The 14,020-nt window shown below is 62.0% G+C and overlaps 1 protein-coding gene across 2 annotated transcripts; it reads left to right on the forward strand.

The window, feature by feature from the left end:
* Positions 1-3,586: 3,586 nt before the first annotated feature.
* Positions 3,587-13,812, forward strand: LY6L (lymphocyte antigen 6 family member L). 2 transcript variants are annotated; one of them, XM_036233119.1, is made up of 4 exons: positions 3,587-3,877; positions 10,562-10,648; positions 10,772-10,888; positions 13,127-13,812. In XM_036233119.1, exons 2-4 carry the CDS (start codon positions 10,579-10,581, stop codon positions 13,348-13,350), a joined length of 411 nt encoding a protein of 136 aa, XP_036089012.1. In that variant the 5' UTR covers positions 3,587-3,877; positions 10,562-10,578; the 3' UTR covers positions 13,351-13,812. The 2 variants fall into 2 exon arrangements, with proteins under 2 accessions (XP_036089012.1, XP_036089011.1); XM_036233118.1 differs by lacking the exon at positions 3,587-3,877 and having other exon boundaries at positions 8,999-10,648.
* The last annotated feature ends 208 nt before the right edge of the window (positions 13,813-14,020 follow it).

A 14,020-nucleotide genomic window follows, 5' to 3' on the forward strand; every position in this document is an offset into this window, starting at 1 on the left:
TAGAGACTCGGTCCTTCCACTTCCTCCCTGCGGAGAGGGAGACCCCTGAGGGACGGCAGTGTCCTTTACGAAAGGGCAACCTCTGCTCAGAGCCGCTCCTGCCCCTGCCGTTTCTTAAAAACAATCAGGTTAAAACGAGAGGCATTTCTAGGGTAACAAATTCAGCTCCCCTTTACCCCCAGAAAGCCCTGGACGCATCAGCTCCATGCCTTGGCCGAGGCCTCCCCCTCCCCTGGGCCTGCATCCCTGTGCTGATGTGGGTCCTGGGGGGGGGACCCTGCACCCCAATCTGTTCATTGGCCAAGTTACCTTCTTTTTTAAAGGAAACAAGAGCCTCGCTGCTGGTGTCACATGTGGCTAAGGACCTTCGCCCCCATCCTCCCATCGGGCTGGACTGGACGGAGGTCCAGTCCCCTGAGGTCAGGCTCCCCGCTGGGGAAGGGGGGGCTCCCTGCCCAGAGCCTCAGGGTATCAGCAGGGAAGAGGGGGGACATTTCCTTACTGACTCACTGGGCGGGGGCGGGGGGAGGGGAGCCTTTGAGTTCCAGTTTCTTGGAGCCCAGCTCCTGAAAATGGCAGGGCTCGGAGCCAGCAGGAGCCAGGGAGGGACGGCCCGGGCTTCCGTCCTCAGAGGCCCTGCCAGACGCCTGCCCAGGAGGCCTGCCCAGGATGCCCGCCTCACGGGACTCTGTCCGCACACATACCACACACACACTCTGCTCCTCGGGGAGACACCAGAAGACCAGGAAATGGGCCAGGGTGGGCCACACAGCGGGGGCCGGGGTGACCACAGACCCCCTCTGAGGAGCTGACAGGAGCAGGGAGAGCTGTGAGCAGGGCCCAAGCTGTGCCCCCCGCCTCCCCACCCCCACCCCTACCCCATTGGAAAGAAGGGGCCTTGTTCCTGGAGAGGGGTCTCCCACGCGGAAAACTCAGAACCAGGCCCTTGGGGGATCCCAGGAGCGTGAGGAGGAGGCGAGAGAATTAAAATGCTAGACAAGCGTCACGCAGAGACTGCCCTGTGCCCGCGGCCCGCGGCCCCGCCAGGTGGACGCCCGCAGGACGAAGGGCGGCTCCGGCCGGGTCGCTGACAGCCCGGTCCCCACACCCCCAAGGGGATCAGGGACCAGGAGCCATTCCCTGCGGCGGAAACCACGGGACCCACGCGGAAGGCCGGGCCCTGCCGGCAGGCGCTCCCGCCCCATGTTCTCACCTTCCCCCCCACATACTCGCCCCCCTCCTCACTGCGGCCACGGCGAAGGAAACGGGTAAACAGAGTCTTCGGACTGTAACGCACGGGAACTGAAGAATGATGTGGAAACGGGGCTCCCCGAGCACGCGGCGCCCCCCTCAGTGCCTTGTCTCCCTCTCACTGTCCCTGTCACCCGGCCTCCGAGCGGAGACCACGCTCTGTGGAGTGTGACCCCTCTTCCAATAAACTCTCCTTTGGACCCTAACTTCGGCGCGTGTGTTGAATTCTTTCCATGCTCTCCCAAAGGACCCTCCCCTTCTGTGGGCCTTAGTCCCCCACACCCCGAGACATTTGCATCGCCAGGGCTGGGAGTGGGGGGCAGGAGAAGGGAGCCCTGCACACAGCTGGTCCTACCCACTCAGGTGCCCGGGTGGCTTTGAGAGCGTTAAGGAGCAGATTCGCGATGCTCTAAATTACAGTGACCGGTGAGACAAGGGGCTAATTGGTTAACAGAAGAGGCTCGTGCTGCAGAGGTCTGTAACTCGCACTTCCTGCTGCCTGCTGGGTGACCCAAGACATTAGCTACAAACCCCAGGAACCGTCCTCCTTGTTTACACAGGAACTTTCCAGAGCTCGCCCTCAGGGGACTCTAACCTGTCCCACAGCTGGCCCCGCTCCACATTCTCTCACGCCTTTACCTGTAGTCCAGGGAGATTCTTTCTAGACGGCTTCCTCTTTCTTTCCTACCTGACGCATAAAAACAGCTGTCACCTCCAGGGCTTGCACAGGAGCTGCCTCCCAGCCCAGCACCGGCGCCGGAGGCTGAGGCTCCACGCCCCAGGACCTTGCCCTGTTTTTTTTTTTTTTTGCGAGCAATGGCCCAAAAACCCCTGCCTTTTAAAAAAACCTTTCAGCCGCTAAAGTTTTTTGTTTTAAAAGAGGATGGAGAGTCCATGCTGGGTGTCCATGGGCCCCGTGGGATGGGTGCCACATGATAGGTGGGGGGGAGGAGGCCAGTGCTGGAGAGGGGACAAGGAAGACCCAGGAATGTCGGGACAAGAACTAAAGTATTAGATCAGCCAGGCTCAGAGACTGCCCGTGCGGTCAGCCCCACACCGCCGCCCCGCGCACGCCCGCAGGACGAAGGGCGGCTTGGCCGGGGTCCCTGACAGCTGGTTCCCTACACCCTGAAGGGGAAACAGGGACCAGGAGCCATTCCCTGCGGCGGAAACCACGGGACCCACGCGGAAGGCCGGGCCCTGCCGGCAGGCGCTCCCGCCCCATGTTCTCACCTTCCCCCCCCCCCCCGCCCTCGCATACCCGCCCCCCTCCTCACTGGGGCCACGGCAACGGGTAAACAGAGTCTTCGGACTGTAACTCGCAGGAACTGAAGAATGATGTGGAAACGGGGCTCCCCGAGCACGCGGCGCCCCTCTCACTGTCCTGACCTGTCTACTGTCTCTGTCCCTCGGGTCCCTGTCACTCTGCTCTGTCTGTGGAGGGCTGCCCCTTTCCTAATAAATTTTCCTTTGGACCCTAACTTCGGCGCGTGTGTTGAATTCTTTCTTCACTTTCTGCCAAAGGACCCTCTTCCCTCAGTGCCGGGCTTGGTCTCCCCTACCCGGGGACATTTGGCCTGTCCTGCTGTTGTAGGATTCGCAAGCAGAGAAACGAGGCCGTGAGCAAGAAGCAGCGTTTCTTGACGCCTATCCAAAGGCTGAGCCCCGATCGTCACCTAACAGGCAGCTTTATGGACTCTTGTCATCCCTTCACAGCTACAGAGATGAGATAAGGAAGAACATGGATCGGTTGGCAAGAGGTGAATCAGCAGATGTGAGTGGAGGGCCCTCGAGCCGGGGGAAAGGGCGGCCAGGAGCCAACTCGTTCGAGCCGGAAGTGGCCAGGCAGGGTCAGGCTGCCACACGGCGTCAGAGCGAAGCCACGCCATGTCGCGGAGACGTCATCAGGCCGCTGGACAGACACGACACGTTCGAGCAACGCAGACTGAGTGACCCCACGCGCAGCCGGCAGGGGCCCTCGGTCCCCAACGTCCTGCGTCTGCCCTGGCGTGGCCGGCGGGGCCGTCCGGTGCCTGCAGGCCCGGGGCCTGGCCAGAGCTGCCATGTCATCGCTGGGGACGCAGGACAGGGCAAATGAACGGTCGCTTTGTCGCTTTCCTCCTGGGCCCGCTGTGCAGCTGCACCGAGGGCGGAGTGCGGGGGTGGGAGCCTCTGGGCAGGAGGCAGGAGACACGGCTCAAGGGAGCAGGGAGGGCACACGAGAGGGGTGAGGGCTGGTCCTGGGGGGGCAGGGTGTTGGTGACAACAGACACAGGACCGCGGTCATTGGAGGACCCCATGGGAGAGCCACCCAGCTGAGCCTGCTCCCGCCCCACTGCCCAGCGGGTCTGGGGTGCCCCCCCCCGGGCCCCTGGGCCATGCTGTCCAGCGGACCCCGAGTTCATCTGCTCACGAGCACAAATCGAAATCAATGTGAGAGCAAGAGTTGACAGTGGAGAAAAGATTCATTTTTTTTTTTTTTTAGAATTGGCACCAATCCAAAGAACAGGCGAGCTGGCGATCGCCCGCCCTCCCGATGGCCGGTGGCCCGAGGCTCCGCGGGGCCGGCTCCTGCGCGCGGTGCTGGGGCTTCGGGCCTGGGTCTTACTGGTCAGTCGAGAGTGAGGTAGGAGCTGAATCGTGACCTCAGGTCTGGTTGGTTTCGGCTGCGGACGTGGAGGCCGTGGCCAGGGGGTCGGTCCGCTGTAGGGCGCGTGAGCCGAAGCACACTGGAGGCGCGATGCGATCTCCCGCTGCCGTGAGTCAGCGGCTCCGTCAGGGCAGGGCCGCCCCAGGGCGCTGAGGAACAGGACAGGAAAGGCCGAGGCCCACGGCAGCCACACGTCCGATCAGGCAGTCCCTGTGCCTCCACGTCGGTCCCTGCTCTGGAGCAGCCCCCCCTTCCCCCGCAGCGGCTCGCCTGCCTGGGGGGCGGCAGGTGGCAGGTGTCCTTGCACCTGGCTTCTGGTTTCCCAGCCCAGCCTGCTGCTCTCCTGGGGCCGAGGGTGAACTGACCGCACCCCGGCAGTCCCCTGGAGAGGGGTCCCAACCAGGGCCCCGCAGAGAGAAGGGGACCCGAACGCCCCAGCTGGCTTGGGTTCCGGGGGGCCGGGCACAAAGGAGCTGCCCAAGGCACGGCCCTCTGGGGTCCTAGGAGCAGAGCAGCCAGCGTGGCCCAGGAAAGTCAGGGCGGCCGGACTCCAGGCTGGCCCCCTCCCCGAGAGGAGATGGGCCCTTTCCGGGAGGGGGGAGGGGGTTGGCGTGGATCAGTTCTGTTCTTTTGATGCAGGATATCTATCCACGTCGCCGTGTGTCCCCAAGTGTGGGGCACCCAGAGAACAGGAGGGTCCCTTGGGAGAGTGTGGAAAGAATTCAACACACGCGCCGAAGTTAGGGTCCAAAGGAGAGTTTATTGGAAGAGGGGTCACACTCCACAGAGCGTGGTCTCCGCTCGGAGGCAGAGTGACAGGGACAGTGAGAGGGAGACAAGGTAAAGGCACTGAGGGGGGCGCCGCGTGCTCGGGGAGCCCCGTTTCCACATCATTCTTCAGTTCCCGCGCGTTACAGTCCGAAGACTCTGTTTACCCGTTTCCTTCGCCGTGGCCGCAGTGAGGAGGGGGGCGAGTATGCGGGGGGCGGGGGGGGGGAGGTGAGAACATGGGGCGGGAGCGCCTGCCGGCAGGGCCCGACCCTCCGCGCGTGGGTCCCGTGGTTTCCGCCGCAGGGAATGACTCCTGGTCCCTGATCCCCTTGGGGGTGTGGGGACCGGGCTGTCAGCGACCCGGCCGGAGCCGCCCTTCGTCCTGCGGGCATCCACCTGGCGGGGCTGCGGGCTGCACGGAAGCCCGGGGCGGACTCCGCCTGAGGCTCGATGAGCATTTTAATTCTCTCGCCCCCTCCCTACACTACTTCGGGGTGTTCTTTGAATTATCTCAGTTACCGCGGCTTCAGAAGTATGTTCCCCTTGAACGTTTGAAGTTAGTCTTTGTTTCTACGCTGGTCTTTCCGCTTTCCTGCCATTTCTTGCGTTAATTTGCTCAGTTCTCATTTCCCGTCATCCTTTATCTTTTTTTTTCTTTTTTTTTTTGCCTGTTTTTGATTTGAGGTTCTGAATTTCTGATGCGAGGTTTTCTTTTTCATACCTTCCGCTGCTCTGGCTGCGGTAGCAGCCATGTGCCCCGCGTCGCAGTCGGCTTTCTGGGACACGTGCATCGGCGGAAAGGGACTGTCCCCCTCTTTGCTTTTCTGCCGAGCCGCCCTGCCCCTCCCCCAGCCGGACGTGCAGGCGAGTGCGACATCTGCGCATGCGCGGGCCTCGCAGGACCCCGGCGCCCGGTCGCCCTCTGCTGGCTGCACAGAGAAGTGCAGCGTTGTGAGCGTGGTGACCTTGCCGCCCGGGGCTGCGGGTGCTAGGAGGGCTCGATTCTTTTGTTCTTCCCTTTTGCCCCCGAGCCTCAAAGGGTGCCACCCCTCCCACTGCTCAGCTCTCCGAGAAGGGATGCCTTTCCTACTGCCCCCCTGTGTCCCCACACACTCTCAAGGGTCGCCAGTCGCCAGTCCCCTGACCACCGGCTGTCAGTCCAGCTTCCCGCGTCCCGCGCGGGTGCCGGGCCGGCCTTCTCTTTCTGATGGTGGCTTTTGTCCGCGTCCGCCACTCTCCCCACCTTCCTGGTCTTCCCAGTGACTCCCACTGTCTGCGGAGCGGCGGCCCCCGTCCAAAAACAGCTCTGCCAGGTTCATGTTTTGTTTTTCTACGAACAGATAACTGACGTGTGTATCGCCCTGGAAGGCGGAGGGCAAGGGCCTACGTGATCTGCGGTACTTTTCTTACTAGAAAGAATAAATCGAATAGGATATAGCAGCTGAAATTCGCCGAGGGCAGCCCAGAACTCGGCGGAGTGTTTTAAGCGTTTAAGGCTCTAGATTTATGGTTGCTAGTGTATAGGAATACAGTTGGGTTTTCTAGAATTATCTTATAGTCCCTGACCTTCCTAAATTCATGTGCTAATTTCAGTATTTGCTCTGAATGTCAGTCATGACGTCCAAGAGGCAAGAGGTTGATTTCTCATTTGAGTGGGGAGCGCCTTTTCAGGGACAGAGTGATCGGAAGTGGGGTAACGGGGGTGGGGGGGTGCTCAACAGTTACGGCTGTTTCACAGGCGCCACTCATCAAACTAGCAAACTCCCAGTTCGCTGCGAGACTTATAGACTATATTGAACTTATCCAGTGATTTTCTGCATGCTTTGGAATATATAGTATGTTTCCTTTTTGGCAATCACCAGTGATTTTCTGATGTTATTTTTTAGGATATGTTTTCACTGATTTTTTATGGGAGATTACCCTGAACGTTCATTTCTTATAATCCCTGTTTGTTTTTTTTTTAATCGAGATTATGTTAGCCTCTCAAAATTAATTAGGAAGTGTTCGTTTCTTTCCTTCCTCTGAAGGAGGTTCCAGAAGGTCGATACTGCCTTTTTCTCGAATGTGGGGGAGAACGAACGAGTGAGAGCATCTACACCCGCAGTTTCTCTTTGTGGAACGTTTCTCGTCAATCAGTTGTTTTCAGGTTATTATTTGTACACATAAAATTCATGAGTTTTAAGGGTGCAGCTTCGTGAGTTTTGACAAATGCATGCAGTCCCATAACCGCCACCACGACCAACACACAGAACACTCCGTGTTCCCCAGAGGGGACCCGGCGGCCTCCCGAAGTCAGTGCCCCCCTCTGCCTCCCAGCCTGGGCGACCACCGATTTGATTTCCACTACAGGCGCTGCACTTTCTAGAATTGCACAGAAGTGGGATCGTGCAGCAGGTGTGACATGTTTCCCGTCGTCCCTCTTTAACTTAGCCGAATGCCTTTGACGGCCATCCACGTCGACCTGTGTCCCTTTCCATCGCCGAGGACTATTACGTAGTGCAGAGACCCAGATGTAGGCACGAGGCTGCTATGAAGACGGGCGTGTGAGTCTGTCTTCCGCCTCGGGCAGACGCCGAGCTGTGGAACTGCTGGCTCACGGCGTGACAGTGTGTTGACCTCTGTCGGAAGCCGTCAAGCTCTTCAGCCGAGTGTCTGTGCCAGCGACGGGCGCCAGCGACGAGTGGGCCCCGGGCCTTCCTCGCGGGCGCCACGTGCGGTCTGCTCGCGGCCGTCTCGCAGGGGTGCCCTCGCATCTCACGGTGGCTCGAATTCGCGCCTCCTTAACCAGTGAAGATGCCGACCTTCTTTTCACGTGCCGTGCCACCGAAGCTGGGGCAGCTCATTTACTACAGGGCCGTTTGTTCTCGTCGTATGAAGTCGCATGCATTATTTACATGTTCCAGACACGAGCGATTTTTTAATACACACGAATATTTCCCGCTGGCCTGGGAATGCAATTGATTTCCTTAAAGTGTCTTTTGAAGAGCAGTAGTTTTTAATTCTGATGGAGTTTATTTTAGAGATAATGCTTTTTGTCCTAAGAAAGCTTCACTGAGCCCAAAGTCATAAAGATTATCTCGTAGGTTTGTTTCTAGAAGTGTTATAGTGTTAGCTCTTGTGTTTCGGTATCAGCTTCATATCAGAGGTAAATGACAGATAGGCTTATCTGCCCAATGTGGTTGGAGATATGGGTTGAAGTTTATTTTCCCCACGTGGCTGTCTGATCATTTCAGCGCTGTTCGTTGAAAAGACGACCTGTTTCCCATGAGCTTCCTCGGCAACTTTGTAAAGCTCAGCTGACCGTGTACGTGTGGGTTTATTTCTGAACCCTCTGTTTACTTCCGTTCCACTGACCCGCATGTCCGTTCTTACACCCAACACACGAGCTTCGGTCACTGCTGTCCCGCAGCCAGCCTGCAGAGCAGACGGGCACTTTGCACTTTCATGTAAGGTTTCGAGGGACCTATTAATCTCTTCACGAACACCAGCTAGGGGTCTGACTGAGCTTGCGTGGGGATACACGGAGCAGCGTGGGGAGAGTTTCACCCCCAACAACGCTGAGTGTTCCCTTCCAGTCTCCGGACCTTTGTCTTCCTTTCTTTTGCACATACCCTGCCTTGCTCGGCACGGGGCTCAGGAGGACGTGATCCGGGAAACGAAGCAGGAAGCAGGCGGAAGGGCAGAGGGCCCGGGGAGGGGGGAGGCGTGAGGAGCTGCGTGGTGCTCGCGGGCAGCACCCTCACTGACCGAAGCCGGGGTGACACAGAGGTGGCCAGTGCGGCGCCTGGGCCGGCATGACGTGCGCATTCATAAAGCCTCCCGCAGTGTTTTTGGGTAGCCAGCACACCGTAGAGCACACAGATGTCGCAGTCAACTTACCTGAAACTTATGTAATGTTATTATCAACCAGTGTCACCCCAATAAAATAAAAGTAACAAGAACGTAGATTTTAGGAAGAAAACGACTCTTTCCTTTACTAAAGGAAATTTCGATGGCACGGAAGGAGGACGGGACTGGAGACGGTGACTTGGAAATCCTGTGTGTCGTCTGACTTTCTGGAGCCACCGCCGTATAGGCGATGGAAAGAGAACGTGTAGAAAGGGAGGCCTAGAGGTGTCACCTGCAGACCGGCAGAGAAAGGCTTTCCGGGATAAAAGGAGAAACTGGGGCCCTGGCTTACTCGGGGTAGGGGAGGTGGCCGTAGCCCCATCTTGCTTTAAAATGTCTGTTTTAGACCCTGTTTGTTGCAAGGTAAAAATAAATAACAAAGAAAGGGAGGGAGGGAGGGAGGGGCTGTGTGACCACCTGACACCCCGCTGAGGTCACCTGGGCACAGGGAGCTGCCCCTTAGGGGACAGCCTTGGGAGACTGGGATTCTGGAAAGGGGGTCAGAAGAGAGGGCAGCATTTCCTGCCCACATCCTGTTCGGGCAGGCCCCTTAGAGCTGGCCACATCCCCAAATGAGGTCGTGTGGGGTGTGATGGCATCTGCGGAGGGGAGAAGGCCCCGCGCAGACTACTGCACTGCCCTCGGGACGGGGGGCTCCGAGCTCCACGCCGTCTGGTTCTTTGCGTGACCAAACTCTAGTCAGGCTCCTGGGCACATCTGTGAAATCTAATTTGAGCAAGAATCAGCCCCCAACCCTAGATATCTGATTGGTTGTCCCCCACCCCCTGGGTCTGGTCACCTGGCCTGTCTTCAGCAAGAACCGTGGGAGGTGGGTTTAGCCAGACCCCCCCCCCCCCGCCGCCGTCTCCTGCTGGCCGTTTCGCTGCTCGGGGAGTGACTCCCGCCCACTGCAGCTCGCCCTGGCACTGTGCCCGGCTCCCATGCGACGGCCCTCTGAGTCGGTCTCACTGTACCTGGCAAGTGTCACTGATTCTTTCTGACACTGGTTCCCGGGGAGCCCAGGCCAGCCAGGAGGACACACTGAGGAACAATAATAAAGGACGAGGCAGAGGGAAGCGTTTGTGGGGAGCATGAAGGTGAGGAGGGGGAGAGCCGACGCCTGTGCCGGGATGGGGAGGGCCGCCCTCCGCCTCTGGCAGGGACCCCGGCAAGGGGAGATCGCGGGAGAGAAACACGACGGGTCCCAAGCCCGTCTAAACACCCTGAGAGGGCCGGCCGGCCATCACAAGGACAGTCAACGGGCACAGGGGACTCAGCCCTGGGCAAAGGACAGCCTGGCGTGCGCTGTGGACCTCACTGAGGACCTCACCGGACCTCACCGGGGGTGTGGGTCTGCAAAGCTCCTGCCACCTCTCAGTCAGAGCCCCTCCACCCCCCTGCAGGGCCCCAGGACAGTCCTTGTCCTGGAGGCAGCCCAGCCCTGTGGCGGGGCCACCCAGCTGCGTGCTGCGAGGCTTTGTCCTCTGGAGCCTGGTCACAGGTGCACTGGAGCTCAGAGTTCCCTCTCCTCTCCCAGCCTGCTGTGCTCAGGGAGGCGCCCCAGGCACCCTGAGAGAGGGAAAGGCTCAGACGCACCTGGGACCCAGCAGGTGCTGGTGCCAAGGCGGCCCCAGGGCGGTGGTCGCTTGGGCAGGCACCCCACCCTCTGCTCTGGCAGGAGGCGCTAGAGGTCAAGGCTGCGTTCTCAGGGCCCCCGGAGCAGGGGGTGCTGAGGCGGGGCTAACAGGCCCCCCCTCAGGGCTGACCCTTCAAAGCATCCGGCTCCCACGACAGCACAGACAGACAGACAGCAGGGTGGTGGGGGGGGGATCGGCAAGGCTGAGAGTAGGGTCCCGTGGGAACTAGGGTCGGATTAGGGTCGGAGGGGCATCGAATGACGCAGGTCCAGGGAGGTGTGGCTGAGGGGAGGGGAGATGCCCCGGGGAGAGCTGGGGGCGCTTGGGATGGAGCCCTCATTTCTGCTCCACCCCTCCCCCTCAGGCCGAGCCTCCGGCGTCATGTGGGGCCTGGCCCTGGGGGCCCTGCTGGCGTCTGCGAAGCTGGTGGGCAGCACCACGCAGCAGCCAGGTAAGGTGCACAGTGCGGCCGCCCAGGGGGCCGTGGGGGCCCTGCTCCAGAGCAGGGGAGGTGGGGTGGGAGGGGGAGGCCACGGGGTTCCTGCTCCAGAGCACTGGGGGGTCTGTCCCGCAGACCTGAACCTGAGCTGCTACCGCTGCTTCAAAGTCACTGACAAGGAGCTGTGCCGGCCCACCCAGTGCTCCCCCACGGACCGCGTCTGCGTCTCCCACACGCTGCTCATCTTTCTGCGTGAGTCCCTGGGGTGCGGGGAGGGCGCTGGCCGCCTGGGCTCTGAGCAGCTCAGGGGGGTGCGGGGGAGGGGAGGGGAGAGGGGGGCTACAGGCGGAGTGTGGGCTCCCTGAGACCCATTGGTCAGACACTTCACTCTCCCTCCCCTGGACTTGAGGGTTTGTCCCCGATTCTGAATTCAAGCCACTGGTTTCCCTCTCCTGAAGTACCAGTTCTTAGATGTCCTGCACCTGTGGACTGTCAGGCTCTGGAGTAACTGAATTTCCCCGGGCAGCGTGAGCCCCGGCTGTGGGAGCAGGGTCCCCCAGGCAGGACCCCATCTGCTGTGCGCCAGGCCACGGCCCACACTGCTGGCCCTGGAGCTGGGCTGACAGCTCCCCGTTAAACACATTGGCGCCGGCTATTGCAGACGCAGACAGGAAGGCGTCCCGAAGCCACTGCCATGTCACTAGCCGGCCACCAGAAACACTCTTTTACAGAAGGATAGAAATGTCCAGAGAGAGCAGGAGGCGGAGAGACGGAGGTGGCAGCTTGCTGGTTCTGGCCACATGGTTCCAGGTCCCTGGGGACTGGCCAGCAGCCAGCAGAGCTGCTCCCGCTCCGTGGCTTCCAGCCCTCGGGGCCTGGCGGGGGCGCCGTCCACTTAATCAGTTCCCCGTGATGAACCCAAAGCTTCCCGTTCCCTAATGTGCGATGATGCGAGAAATGCACAGTGCAGTTACTGCGCTTTCTGGACACACGCGTGTGTGTGACGCACACGGCGGAGGTGCCGGCGAGACCCGCGGGCGCCTCTGAGCTTGTGGCCGCGGGGCCGTCCCGCTGTCCCCTTGCACTCTGATCCTCCCGGTGGGCTGAGTCAGGCGCACGCCCACAGGTGCCTGCCGCTCTCCGCGCCCGGCCTCCCCGGGGACCGCCGTGGCCTGCGCACACCCCTGCAGAGGGCCCCCCTTCCCTGCCTGGCGGCGGGGGCACGCACCCCTCGCCCAGCTTTGCTCTTCCTTCGGTGCTGTTCCTTTCGCCCGGGCCCCGCGGAGTTTCCCGGGACAGCTGCTCTGCAGGAGGCCGTGTCGGGGTGCCTGGCGCGGGGCGCGGGAGTCGGGGAGGCCGCGCCGGCCCTCCTCAGGCCCCCCCCCGCCCCCCACCTTTTTCTGGAGCGCTCCGCCCCGAGCCCTGGGGCGGGAGAGGCCGCCGCTCAAGGCCGGGCCCCGCGGGCTTCCAGAGGGGGCGTCCCTCCCATCGCTGTCGTCCAGGCGAGCGCAACCCACGAGGCGGCGCAGCGTCTCTGCAGCCCGAGGTGGCACAGTACGCTCGTCCTGGACCGCGACGTGCAAGTCAACGCAACAAAGCGGAACGCAGCACATCGCGCAGCAAGCAGACAGGACGCCACGCGACGCCGTGACGCGAACGCGACGCCGTGACGCCACACGACGCCATGACGCGAACGTGACGCATGACGCCGTGACGCGAACGTGACGCCGTGACGCCACGCAACGCCGTGACGCCGACGCGACGCCATGACGCAGACGTGACGCCGTGACGCCACGCGGCGCCGTGACGCCACGCGACGCCGTGACGTCACGCGACGCCATGACGCGAACGTGACGCATGACGCCGTGACGCGAACGTGACGCCGTGACGCCACGCGACGCCGTGACGCAGACGTGACGCCGTGACGCCACGCGGCGCCGTGACGCGGACGTGACGCCGTGACGCCACGCGACGCCGTGACGTCACGCGACGCCATGACGCGAACGTGACGCATGACGCCGTGACGCGAACGTGACGCCGTGACGCCACGCGACGCCGTGACGCGGGCGTGACGCGGACTGCGCTCCAAACGGCCTTTTCTGCTGCCTTCGCCGTCTCGGCCGCACCCGCACACGGACGGTGGGGAGACCTGGGCCCAGGGCCGAGTGCTCAGCAATGTCTCTTTCGTCGCCAGCCCCTGTCCTCTCTGCTCTGCTCCGCCCCGTCACCCGCGAAGGGCCTGGGCTGGCTGCGGTGGCCCAGGCTGCGTGCGGTTTCAGGGCAGAGCCCCTGGCAGGGCCAGCGGCCCCGGACCCGTCTCTGCTGGGACTTGAGGTGACCTGGGGCAGCCGTGCTCCCATCCTCTGGTTCCCAGGTTTAGCGGGGCCGTCGCTGGCCGCGTGGAGAGCACCCCCTTCCTCCCCCACCCCGCCGCGGCCGGGCGGCCTCCCTCCTGGAGGCTGCGGGCCACCTGCCTCCTCTCTCCTGCAGAACCCAGAGTGCAAATGTTCAGCAAACGCTGTGCCCCCCGCTGCCCCAACACCAACATGCAGTACCGGTGGCTGTTGGAGAACAAGGTGGAGAGCAGGATCAGCCGGCGATGCTGTGCCCACAGCCTCTGCAACAGCGCGCCCGCCTCGCCGGAGGGTCCCCGGGCCTTGCAGGGGGGGCTCCTGCTCCCGCTGGGCATAGGCGTCCTCTGGGCTCTGCTGTGAGCTCCTGCTCCTCGGCCCGCAGGCCCGCCTGTCCTCCCGCCCCTTCCTGCCCTCTGAGGTGGTGGGGACGGTGCCGCTGTGTGCACCCTGGACCCGGTCCCCTCTCCCATCCCTAGTAGGGGTCCTTTGTCCACACAGCCCAGAGGATGGAGGATGGAGCCCCAGGTCTGCTCAGAGGATTAACCTGTCCCGGTTTGGGATGACAGCTCTCAGTATAAGGTTCCCTGCCCCGATTGGACTGCCCAGGGCCCGGCTAGGGGCAGGAGGAGCCTGGGCAAAGCCAGAGTCCGGCTCCAGCCCTTACTCTGGCCCCTATTTGCTCTGTGGCCTTGGCTCGCCCCGCCCCCACCCCAGCCACCTCTGTCTACGGGGCCCAGGCAGTCACGCCCTGGGTGCCACCCGTGTGCTCGGACTGCAACCTTCACTCTTTCCAGGGACAATAAATGTGTTGCTTAACCACAACCCGCTAGCTCCTTCCGCCATTTCCACCTGCCATGCCCAGACCACGGCCGCTGGCCCAGCCCCCACCCCCGTGGTCGCGCACCGCCGGGCCGAGCGGTCAGATCTGGACCCGCCACCCGGCAGGGCTGCCGCAGACCCGCATCCTGGGCCCAGCGCTAGGCAGGCAGGAGTTGCGGGCTCGGGTCCAGGTCCTCCAAAGGGCCAGCGG

This window comes from Rousettus aegyptiacus, unplaced genomic scaffold (assembly GCF_014176215.1).
Source record: "Rousettus aegyptiacus isolate mRouAeg1 unplaced genomic scaffold, mRouAeg1.p scaffold_m13_p_15, whole genome shotgun sequence".
Classification (NCBI taxonomy): Eukaryota; Metazoa; Chordata; class Mammalia; order Chiroptera; family Pteropodidae; genus Rousettus; species Rousettus aegyptiacus.